The sequence below is a fragment of the Ascaphus truei genome, chromosome 5, assembly GCF_040206685.1.
Source record: "Ascaphus truei isolate aAscTru1 chromosome 5, aAscTru1.hap1, whole genome shotgun sequence".
Classification (NCBI taxonomy): domain Eukaryota; kingdom Metazoa; phylum Chordata; class Amphibia; order Anura; family Ascaphidae; genus Ascaphus; species Ascaphus truei.
Window position 1 is genome coordinate 11,981,762 of NC_134487.1, and position 13,301 is coordinate 11,995,062.

At 42.2% G+C, this 13,301-nt stretch overlaps 1 protein-coding gene across 1 annotated transcript in view; it reads right to left on the reverse strand.

Annotated features, from left to right (window-relative positions):
- PLXNA4 (plexin A4) overlaps positions 1 to 13,301 on the reverse strand; it is a 796,616-nt gene that overhangs the window by 263,725 nt on the left and 519,590 nt on the right. The window contains exon 6 of the mRNA XM_075599345.1: positions 3,741 to 3,864. Within this exon, the coding sequence (XP_075455460.1) occupies positions 3,741 to 3,864 (124 nt within the window). The remainder of the gene's footprint in view (positions 1 to 3,740; positions 3,865 to 13,301) is intronic.

Consider the following 13,301-nt stretch of genomic DNA (forward strand, 5'->3'; position numbering starts at 1 on the left):
CAATCCCTGCAAAGCTCTGAACCCAACACCCACCAAATTATATATATATTTGTGCCAAAAGGAGTACTAATGGGTGTGACCAAATGAACAATATACAACAAAAAGCCCCAATGCTACACCCCAATGACAAGGCATACAGTTAAATACTTATCTGATTGCCTTCTCATAAGGAAGGGTCATTTATTTAACGTCTGTGGCCAAAGCGTTATAAGCCTGCAGCCTCGCCAAGGCACGACCCCTCTGCAGAGTACGATAATGCTGACATGGAGCTTCCGCACGAAAAATCCCATTGACCGAATCGACCCGGTCATATGGCATAACCCCCAGGAGGTCCTACCGAATCATATATCTATCTGCATATGACGTTCTGCTGGTAACGCGGCATAACTCCCTATTTGCTCTTTCCGCCACCTTGGTAAATATTTGGCTACATTGAGGGCGCACATGTGAAACTTTCAAACTAGAAAAAAAAACAACCACTGTAACATTTCCCCGTTACAATATTCCAATAAATCCCTGCTCGCGACACTGAGCTAAGAGAGCCCCATTATTACACACGAATACACTGCTCGCTGCAGAAAAGAAACAGAAATCAAAGGAGAAAGAAAGAAAGACGAACGTTAAATTGGAGCATAATTAAAATGTCCTGGTGATGCTTCGGGTTAAGTACGGAGTTTGTTCAATATTGGATATAGTTGGGTTTTTTTTTTTAAGGAAATCGTGAGCGTAATCATGGTACTGTGTTCGCTCCGTACACCTGATGCTTCATGCAATGCAGATACAATTGGGCCGCTCAAGCCAAGAAAAGCTAAAACGTTCAAAGAAATTGACGATTTCAAGGATGAGCACATTATGCTGAAATAGTATTGTTATTCTTCAGTGCTGTGAACAGAAGATCCATTTAACATAGATCTAGCACATCTTTAAAATAATTCTGCTGCAAATAATTACCCCAAAAGACTGCAATCAAGTGCATTTTTGCAAAAGAAAATCAATTACTCTTTTTTTTTCTTTTTTAAATGTAGGTTCTTGAATTACACAGTTTTAAAGGGACAAACGTCCATATCTAACAAACGGTGCTATTACCTTCAACTGAATAAGCCGGTAGGTATCTTCTGGTGCTTCAAAGTATCTTATGGGAACACCATAAGTATATATAGTAAACATAATCCATAACTACAGTAAATCCATTACTAGGCGAGTTGATCCTTTTATTTATTACTGTATTATACAAAACAACTATATTCATTAATACTTTGAAGCAGTAATTATGACCCCTCCCTCTCCTCTCCTATTTTTTTTTTTGCAGGATGCAAACCTGGAGGTCCCCCAGAGCTGAAGCGGTTAATGTCAGCTCCAGGGGACACCCAAGTCCTAAGACACTTAATTGTGAAGTTACCTGCATTATTTCCAGGGAGGTTTTACTAACAGGAAGCTGCAATGGTTCAAGTTGCAGCTTCCTATTGGCCTGCAAAACGTGCGAGATTTGAGCGGCTATCTTGCAGCATACTGAACAGCATGTGAATACTGTCACTTTAATGTGTGTGTTGTGTCTTTATTTGCAGACTGCACAGATTTGCACAGATTTGCAAAGATTTGCACAGCCGCAACCCAACTGTGCTTTAAAACCTACGGACAGGACATGCATGAACTCAGCTGACGAACACGGCAATATGTGTTTCCAGAAGGGCCGTTCTCGCAGTTTAATGAATAGTGCTCTCAAGTTTCAACTGACCAAGTATTCTTCTCTATCAGGCATTACACTAGAGGTTTATACTTGCTTCACTATTTGGCGTTGTGCGCTGTTTTCTTTTTGTTTCCATTACACTAGAGGTTTACCTTGAGAGTTTAAGTGAATGTGTTATATATTCTGTACTGAATAAAGCTGCTTGAATCTGAGTGTAGACGCCTACGCAGGCAAAACTGAAGCTTTTTCTAAAACGCTGGACACATCCTGGTTCCAAGTTACAGTCCTGTTTTCAATGCTTTGCCCTGACAATTACAGTTCCCCAAAGAAGAGACAAGATTGTGGAGATGTTACAAATGCAACTGCAATTCAGCTCTGCTAACAGAAATGAATGGATGTGCTCTCCATGCAATCTGAACGTCAGAGGTCTCCATGCATTTACTGGTTTGTGAATGTATTGAACCTCCTGAGGTTTTCCTCAATTCCCAGTCTGGACGGGAGCTTGATACATAGGGTAATAGGTCTCTATAGCCTCTAGATACCAATTCAGAAGCAATTGTTTGGCCATTAGACAAATCTCTTACAACCGGCTCTTAAGCTCCCAAGGACGATTCAGCAACATTCTCTCGTTTTTACGGAACATCACTGTTTGGTTCAAAACAGAAACTGTGAATTATAAAGAACCAATGTTAAAAAAAAAAAAATTCAATCATCCTCGATGGGAGGAATGTGGGAAAGAGGTGTTGAAGTGACATCCTGGACCCCTTCAAAGAGTAATCTCATACAAAGTATTTTTTTTTTTTATTATTATATGTTATTAAACAGTTGTCTTTTTTCTAAGAGGGTAATTCAAAATAATCGGCCGCCCGTCAGCCGGTATTCAAGTCAATGGGGATACCCTTGGGGATATATTGGATTAGCCTCTTAGTATTCTTGTGTTTGACCTACTGGGATTTCTATGGTCTTTATCTGCGTCCGAATGTCTTCTCCTGTCACTGCCGCTACAGAATAAGACAACCGTTTAATACCCGTTAAAAAGAAACATTACTTTAAATAAGTCTCTTTAACTGAGCCTGAGATGAGCGCTGAAGCAGCGTTCCTATAGTGATTTAGGAGTTATGTGAGAGTTACGTGAGATTACTTTGTTTTATCTCTTCTGTTATTTTATACTCTTTATTGGGCGGTATAAATATATCAATATGGGACACGTGAGAAACACAGGTAAGCCACTTCTTTTTCAATCTGATGCAAATGCAAGCAGGAAAAAATGTCATGTAGGACAAGATACCCTATTTGACGTGCAGGCCCATCTGTGTCATGACTCTGTTATCCTCAATCTGTTATTGCAGTGCATTGCATCCGGGATTAACTGTCTTAATCAATTTCGTAGTCAGACAATAGGTTTATCTAAAGAAAGAAAAAAAAACGGGCAGAGACACTGACACCCCCAGAGGCGCCAGCTCCGATATGGGTTAACACATTTGGGGTGTGATAAACCCATAACGGAGTTTAATTAATAACCCCCTAAAACTGAGCATCGAGTAACTCCCCCTCTAATCCAGGGATGCTCAACTCCAGTCCTCAACCCCCCCCCCCCCAACAGGTCGGGTTTTCTGGATATCCTTGCTGGCTCAATCTTTCCCTGCTTCAGCACAGGTGGCTCAATCAGAGGCTCAGTCTTTGACTAAGCCTCTGATTGAGCCACCTGTGCTGAAGCTGGGATCCCGTGAAAACCTAATCTGTGGGGGTGGGGGAGGTGGCTCAAGGACAGGAGATGAGCACCCCTGCTCTGTATCACACTATTGCACCCGCTCCCTAAAACAACGAGACAGCACGGGCTGACCATCCTCCTGGTTATGTTCATAATAGATACCAGGGTCTGTTCCCAGCTCCAACACTTTCATTCATGTTCTCCACGTAGTTTGAACTTCAGGGATTACATAGAATTCACAAAGGGTAAAACATTCCCCCCGCCGCCCGGACACGGACGTCTGCTTGATCTTTCCTCCTGCTGCCCTTTCTAGACACGGTGTAAATACTGAGCAAGCCTTACCAGGACGTTGTATTGGGAGACAGAGATGTTGTTTGGATGGACCGTCAGTCGAACACACTGCTTCATCTCCGATGCGAACCTTCTGGGCTCATGGGAACGCTCGCACCTCTCTTTCCTGGTGCACCTGCAACACAGAGAACATGCCGACTTTATCCAATGAGTATGCACGGTCACACTGTACCAACAAGCCTGAGAAGCAGCTACTGGCACCAAACTAAAGCCGCCAGTCACTTTGCTTAGAGGAAATCGCTGGATCACTGTCACTTAATGTAGCAATGTGGGTTTAATAACCAATACAATGCAGGATATGCTCTTTAAACAGAATGTATTATAGTTGTGTATAAGTTGCGACCTTGAATTTGCCCATTACTTAGTAATGAATAGTCTGGCAGCACAACACACATGTTGCATTAAGGACCTTCAAGTCACTGTTCAATGGGTTAGGAAGCACTGTTTATAATGGAAGATAAATAAATATATATATATATATATATAGACTAAACCAACACAAAAATAGAAATAATGTACAATTGTATGCATTGTTCAATAAACTATTTAAGATACCAATAATCGTGTTGTAAAGTATTCATAAATACGAAAATTAGGAGCCACGCTTGCAGCATCGCGTTATAAGCGGATTCGCGTTGTAACGAATCGCAAGTATAACGGGTTGAGCTGTATAAGCCAGACTGCTGGAGAGGGTGCTACTATCAAAGCACCTACAAGAAACTATACAAAATAACAAAGGGATGGGGACACCAAAAATCTCCAGTAAATGTATCTTATTGAACCAACGTTTCTGCGACCCTTGACTCCAGAGCGTAGCCGAAATGTTGGGCTAATAAAGTACATTTTCTGCAACTTTTTGGTGTGCCTATCCCTTTGTAGTACCGGAGGAGACTGAAAAGTCTTTCTTTTTTTATTGGACTACAATATATGTTTTTTTTGAACATTATTCTACAGTGCTGTGTCTTATTCCTCGGACCACGGTTAGACGAAGTATTTATATAATTTTAATTGTTTTTTGATGTGTATATTGGTCATTCTTGACAATTCAAAAGCGTGGTGCACTCACGATAACCATAAGGCTGCGTCCATGCTCCCGAAGACCGCGCGGAGGTGTGCGTGGCGCGATCACAATGCCTTAAGGCAATCATCGCAGCCATGGACCGCGCATGCGACAGTGCGAGGGAGTGCGCGAGGATTCAGTTAAATTTGATTCCACGGCGCGACGGCCAGGTCACGTGAGCGGTTCGCCCAATGAGGACAAACCAGCTCTGTGACGTCACGACAATGCCCCAGACACGCCCATAGACACGCCCCACACATCACATCGCGCGCACCCACGCCTCCGCGCGGTCTTCGGGAGAATGGACGCAGCCTAATGCTTGCCACCGGTGCTCAGCAGAAGTCACTCGGCAACAAGGTGGGTCCCACCGTGAGTCCCAGAATATAATGAGGTTGGCACTCATGTGGTCTTGTGAAAAAGTATCAAGAGGTTTATTGGTAGTACAGTATCAACTACCATTTAAACCTTTTGATACTTTTACACAAGACCACTTGCGTGTTATTTTTGGTGTTATACTGTACAAGCTTTGTGTGCCTATAATCCTCTGGTTTTTTTTACACACATACACACATGTATATACATACAGGGTGTACATAAATTATTCCACCTATTATAAGCCTTAATAAATTTTAATGGGCAAATAATTTATGGACACGCTGTATAACAAAGGGATAGGCACACCAAAAAGTGGACACACATACACACACACTATATATATAGTACATAGATACACACACATACACTGTATACACATAGACACACATACACAAACACATACACTGCATATACATAGATACACACAAACACTGTATATACATATTCACACACACTATATATATATAGTGTGTGTGAATATGTATATACAGTGTTTGTGTGTATCTATGTATATGCAGTGTATGTGTTTGTGTATGTGTGTCTATGTGTATATATGTGTCTATGTGTATATATATATATATATATATATATATACAAATACACACACACACATTGTACAGACATACCCCGGTTTAAGTACACTCACTTTAAGTACACTCGCGAGTAAGTACATCTCGCTTAATAGGCAAACGGCAGCTCACACATGCGCCAGTCAGCACGTCCTGAACAGCAATACCGGCTCCCTACCTGTACCAAAGCTGTGCGCAAGCGGGGAGACTATAGAGCCTGTTACACATGCGTTATTTACATCAGTTATGCACGTATATAACGATTGCAGTACAGTACATGCATCGATAAGTGGGAAAAAGGTACTGCTTCACTTTAAGTACATTTTCGCTTTACATACATGCTCCGGTCCCATTGCGTACGTTAATGCGGGGTATGCCTGTATATACACACACACACACACACACACATTATTTATACACCTCCCTCCCAACAACTTCTTTACTCCTCAATAAAAAAACACCCACACAAATCCTCTATCTACTCCTTCCTGCTGCTGGGGATCTCCCCTAAGCCTGAACTAAGACACACACCTGCTCTCACCCACGCCTCCCTGCCATCTCTTCCCCTGTAAATGGTGTTAACCTTCTGATTTAATACTGACCAACCTTGAAACTCACCCCACAAGTTAAGCACCCCAACACCCTGCACTCATGGCTACTGTCCCACAGTCACTCCTACCACCCATTATGGCCAAGCACACCCATCTACTGCACTTATTCCCTCACCTGCTGTCTCTGTAAGTTTCCCCTCAAACCTCTCAGATTGTAAGCTCTTCGGGGCAGGGATTTCTTTTCCTATTGTCTGATTTTACTGCGCTTATTGTATTTTTATAATTCCCTGTACTGTATTCTTTGTGAAGCACTGAGTACACTTTTGGCGCTAAATAAATAAAGACATATAATACAATACACTACACACACTGTATATACATATACATGCTGTCTGGCCTCCCTGCCTCTCACCTGTCTCCCCTACAATCTATCCTAAATGCTGTTGCCAGAATCACTGTACTCTTTCCTAAATCTGTCTCAGTGTCTCCTCTGCTGAAATCCCTCTCCTGGCTTCCTATCAAATCCCCCATCTCGCACTTAATTCTCCTCCTCACTTTTAAAGCTTTACACGCTTCTGCCCCTCCTTACATCTCAGCCCTAATTTCTCGTTATGCACCCTCCCGACTCTTGCGTTCTGCTCAAGGATGTCTTCTCTCTACCCCCTTTGTATCTAAAGCCCTCTCCCACCTTAAACCTTTCTCACCGACTGCCCCACACCTCTGGAATGCCCTTCCCCTCAATATCCGACCAGCCCTCTCTCTACCCACATATAAGACCCACCTTAAAACACACCTGCTTAAGGAAGCATATGAGTAGCTCCATGGCTGATAATTAACACCTCCTACATTAACCTTGGCCCCTTGCAGACGCACTTACCAGAACGCCCTCCTACTGTCTCTGTACGTTCTTCCTACCAACCAATTAGATTGTAAGCTCTTCGGAGCAGGGACTCCTCTTCCACAATGTTCCTTTTATGTCTGAAGCACTTCTCCCCTTTTATGTGTTATTTATATTATTTATTATTTACATGATTGTCACGTACAGTATATTACTGCTGTGAAGCACTATGTGCATTAATGGTGCTATATAAATAAAGACATGCATACATACACACACATACTATATACATACACAGTTTGCATTATCTCAATCATTAAATGCCTCCTGGATGGTGGAATATTCCCAGTACCCAACAGTGGAGAGGTGAGAAAACAATGATAATATTACCTAATTACAGGCGGATCAGATCGAGCAAAGGCAGAGAACGCTATTTTCTCAAGCTCACAGGTACACACTGTAAGCAGACGGGACAGGATGTGCAGCAGATACACCTTACCACTATAGCACACCTCCTGACCGACTATATGAAACAACATTAGAATCTACATAACACAAATTCAATTCCCAAGTCTGTAAGAGGATTTAGGCGTATACATAAAAATATGCAAGATATACTAATGATAGATCTCCGAGGCAATGCAGCCCAGCGCACGGGGTTAAGTGTATAAAATCCTTGCAAACGGAGGCAGATGCGATAGTGCAGCAGGGGATCTGTTAGCTGTGAATACAAAACCTCGCTCATTAGATCTTTCAAAGGGAAAGTGGAGCTTGGCAGAGCAGAGCCACCCACTGAAATTCTACCAATCAGAAATGTTTTAATTAGCAGAAAGTCAGAGGAATGTATTACTGGGATATGCTTTTTTTTTTTTTTTTTTAATGTAGAAACTCATTAAGGATCCCAGGTCAATTAATCTCTGCTAATGGCCGTGTTATGTTTGTTTTTTTGCAAATACTGCACACAGAAGAAGAAATGTCTATCATACTTGAGTTTGTCACTTTGTCCCCAGGATAGGGGGGCGCAACCCAGTCCTCAAGCCCCCCCCCCCCACCTCCTTCCCCCAACAGGTCAGGAAAGGTGAAAGTCTGCCTTTCTGCCATCACAGGATGGTACTTACAGCCTAGACTTTATTTACCATGTCTGATTGACCTGAGGAATTCAATACCCATGGATATTGTAACATATATATACTAGAACGGCTTTTAAAATAGTACTACACATTTATGGAGTGTCTATACATAAATCCATACTGTAGATTGTCCTGTTCTGGGTTTGATGGGCCACTTGACCTGACCCAGTGCTGGCATGGCCATGCGCTTTGTATTAGCCTATCACATCACTAGGATCATGTATTGTTCACCCAGCCGGAATGACTCACTGTACATGTGCAGTGCTGGCCTCGCAGCATTGTTTTGACATATATCTTCATATAAGAGACCACACAGTCCCAGGATGATCTCCTTTATTAATATGAAATGCTCACTCTCTCTATAACGGCCCAACAAAGCTGGGACAGGACCACAGGAATGTTTGTGACACCTTGTTTAGGGGTCACAAAGAGACCCAACAATATAAAAGAAATACGAGCTAGTGGCAGATAGATGCATTTTCTACCACATTTCTTTATTTAAAGCAGCGGTCCAAGCTGCCGGTGTCTCTTCTCCCCCCCCCCCCCCATTAATATGTGTGTCAATACAATCAACACAATGATCAATAATGATCTAAGTTGCCGATAGATCGGTGAGATTTGGCTCAGGGGTTCACTAAATGGCTGTCAGTGCAGCAGAAGAGGATCAAAGATGCATAGATGCAAAGTTCAGTGGGGAAGGGCAGGGCTCAAAAAGGGGTGTGCCAGAGTCGGTTTCAGAAGATGAAGAGGGTGTGACTTTGTAAATGGTTGCTATAGAAACAAAAAATGCTTGTTACATTATAATACAGTACATTAAAAAAGTCATTTAGAATAGTTTTTTTGTTTAAATGTATTTTCTCATAATACAGAACTGATGTATTAAAAAAACAAAAGCAAATGCAGGATATTGCTTGGTCTGCAGCTTTAAGAGGAATAATAATAATAGTTTTTTTCTTACATAGAGCTGACCATGTATGCAGCGCTGTAACACAAGTAGCTGCCCTGCAGAGCTTACAATCTATTCTGTTGCCCTCGGGAGATAAAGTGACTTGTCCAAGATCACGAGGAGCGATACTCAAACTCAGTGCCGCTGATTTCAGTCAGTGCCTTTACTCACTGACCCACTCCTGAGACATTAAAACTGTTTCCTGAAATCTATTCAAACATTATAAGAAATATAACAGAAACAAAAAACAATCAACAACTCCTCCATCATAGTCGGGACGTGGGAACTAGTGACGGTTTTGCAACATCCTGCACATTTACATCATTTAATGTTTGCCTTTTTCTGACATTTTTGGGGAATATTTGTGTAAATTTTAATTAAAAAAAACTAGGCGACAAATATAACCCTTCACCTCCTATAAACCCGACCAATACTGTCGTTTTGGCAAATGTTACTAACTGTCCTTTCACCCAAAAAAGGACTTTTCAAAGAGCAAAAAATAAGGTTACACCCTGGGAACGAGGTTGCGTTATAAAATAAACTTTGCTCTCAACTCCAGTCCTCAACCCCCCCCCCCCTCCACCCAACCCCCCAACAGGTCGGGTTTTCTGGATATCCCTGCGTCAGCACAGGTGGCTCAATCAGTCCCTGCTTCAGTCTTCGACTGAGCCTCTGATTGAGCGATCTGTGATATGCTTGAGGACCTGAGCCCCCCTGTATTAAGTCACAATTTATTTGGCAAGTCACTTAGAGCAAAGTTTATCGTGCAACCTCGTTCCCAAAGTGTAACCTTATTTTTTATTCTTTGAAAAGTCCTCCTTGATTATAACACTGCAAATGTATTTTGGGGAACGGACAGTAACTATTGGTAGGGTTTACAGGACCCTGACTAAAGACATATTTTTTTTTAATATACTGTAGATGGAACATATTACAATATAACATTATAATAATATATAAACGGCATAGTATTTTATTAGAATGCGATGTTTGCATTTTTCTTTAGTTTCTTACTCTGCAAAAGTTTTCACTGTACAACTGTCGCTCTTAATAAGGGAACACCTCTTCTGCGAGTAATTGCACACCTGCTAGGAGGGCGATACTGTATATATCCCTTATGGACACAGACCACTGCATTTCCAATCATACTGTACATATACCTTTGTGCAACTAAATCATTTGCCAAAAGAGTAATTGCTGGGTTGTTACTGGTATATTCCAGCGTTTATGTGGGGGACATTGTGCAGTATGTGAGGATGTTAATTGTGGCGTAATTTTCCTAAGTGCCCTTTTGTTGTTGCAACACACTTGGCTGCAAGTAGTTTTAGGCTGTGTGTATAAATGTCGCAGATAACGAGTTTTCCTGCAGACTATCTCTGGCTCTGAGTGAATGTATGGTCTGCTGACCAGAGGGGGCACTGATACATCATTTATAGCGGCCCTCGGTAGCAGCCTGAGCATTGCACACAGTGTTCCAGTTCCACATCTGTCCTGGAATCAGAGAGAATGGGAAAGGCTTAGATCTTAGCACAGCTCTTTCAACAGAGTCAGTGTTGTGTTGCAGATAGGGAATAAAGCGAGCCAAGAGATCTCTGGTGTGTATATCCCTCCTTTCATGCATTGTGCCACACAGAAAGAGGAATTGCTAGCAGCAAAGTGCATGGGAATGTAAAAGCAGGACTTTGCATGACCTGGACATACTGTACCAAGCCACACAGTCACCTTATCTACCCGGGAAGATGTTTTAAGGACTTATTTCCACTGGCTGTTTTGCCGGCTCGCTGTATGACAGACAATATGCGGTTGGAAGTGGAATGTCAGCTCGTTGTTCTTCAACTTTAACTGGAAATCTGATTCCTGTCCTTGGCTTGTGAATCAAAGACGTGGGGTCAGCTCACTCACTAAGTGAGTCAGCTCACTCACTCAAAGTAGGGAAGCAAATGAAGAAAATGGCCGAACACTTAATAAGGGTTAAAAGAGTAAACACGCTGGGATACAGTAGACATGGCCAACTCCCGTCCTCAAGGGCCACCAACAGGTCAGGTTTGCAGGATATCCCTGCTTCAGCACAGGTGACAGTCTTTGACGGAGCCACCGGTGCTGCAGCAGGGATGTCCTGAAAACCTGACCTGTTGGTGGCCATTGAGAACTGGAGTTGGCCATCTCTGGACTAAAGTCAGTTATGTCTTACCCCCTATTCCATGTTGGTTCAGCTTATTCTGCCTATGTATATAATGTACAACATACAGAACCCCAATAAGCTCATATTAAATGGATTAAGCTCACTCCATTTCACCTTCCACACTCATGGGAACTTGCATGCAGTTTGATTGCGACAAATCTAATACAGAGTGCTTTTTCTGGTAATATACAGGTTAATAAAAGATTCAATCAGACTTAGAACTATGCAACTAATTTTGACAGATTTATTATAAATCATTCTTCCAGGTTATTAAGAATTTATATTAGTGTTATGACCCTTGAGATGTGGTCTGCCTTGGAGGGGCTCAAGGGCTTGAGACACTTTGGCCAAAGAGTTAAACTAAAAGACTATTTTTTATTCAAAAGATATCTATATATCTTTTTATATATTTATATATATATAGAGGCACTGTACTGTGTATTTGTGTCAATGGATGTAGCACTGAGCTCTGTCTGTGTTTTATGTTCTGTCTCTGGTTTTAACTATGTATATAATGACCTTATTATATAAATAGACAAGAAAGTACTAGCGTTTGCGGTATTTCCGTATCCTGGGGCTGGTCCCGAAATTTTTATTGGCCCCAATAAAAATGCGTTGTTTTTAGCGGTACCAAGTTGATGACTTGCAACTTAAAAACAACTTCTTTGTTTGCCTATCATAGCGCATTTTGGGGCTAGCAAACTTTGATTCCTCTAGGCTAGGGTTGCGCAAACTTTTTGCCTTGCGCCCCCCTTCCTGCTCCCCCCCACTGCACGCGCCCCCCCCCCCCCCACTTACCTAGTCAATTAATGCCGCACTGCCATGGCGACCCGTCGCCCAAGTCGACTGCATCCCGGTAAGGGAAGTTACAGAAGCCTCATGCGGTCCCCCGGCATATAATTTAAATGCCTTGGAGAAGAGCGCAGGGCCTCTGTAACCACCGTGCTCCCCCTAAAAATCTCACGCCCTCAGTTTGCGCATCCCTGCTCTATGCTATTGTTGCGAAAATAAAACCTTTATGGCCAAATCCCAACACAGCCAGGCCATGTGAAATATCCAGGAAGTAAGAGGAGCGACACCAATAAGGAGCAGATCAGCGCAATAATATTTATTATGAGCAGAGCAGCCACCAAATCATCCAAAATCAAGCTTACTTTTTTCATATTTAAAACATGTCTCTGGTTCCTCTGTACAGAAATAAGCAGGGGGGACTTCGATGGAAAATAATACGGTTTATATGGGAGGAGCAGAACGTAGACATACTTTCTCGGTAGTATAATAAAGAAGAGGGACCTCTTGTGGTCTTGTGAAAACGTTGTTTGATTATCAGTAGTCGATTTTTCTGTCCTTACTGCGGACCTTTCTTGGACCAAGGTAAGGACCAAAACATCAACCGCTGATAATTAAACAGCGACCTCACAAGACCACGGAAGAGCCCTCTTCTTTATTATACATGTACACGTTCATCCCGGATCCCACCACGCCCCAGTCTGCACCCGTGGCAGAATACCCTATTACGTGACTGCTCCTTTTATCTTGTATCTTTCTCAGTAGTACACTGTGCAGTTGATATACTGTAGGAAGGGTGGTGATCAGTGTTTGAATTGCAGTTCAGAATAGAAATTAAACGGTGGTATGTAGCATCCCCAATGTATCTCCTTTCGTGGAGACGAAAATGTCACTGAAGTTACCCAGACATGGAGTTTGGTTCTGAATTTCAAGCCTCATCCTCACTGAAGGGCTTGTACTGTAGCTTAGTTGATACTGATAACAACAAAAAACAAACAAAGATGCCCAAAGCTACTTCCAATGTGACAAAAATACACAGTGCAATACCTATATATTCTCTTGAAAAAGGGTCAATTAGTTTAACCCTTTGGCCAAAGCGTTTTAAGCCTGCT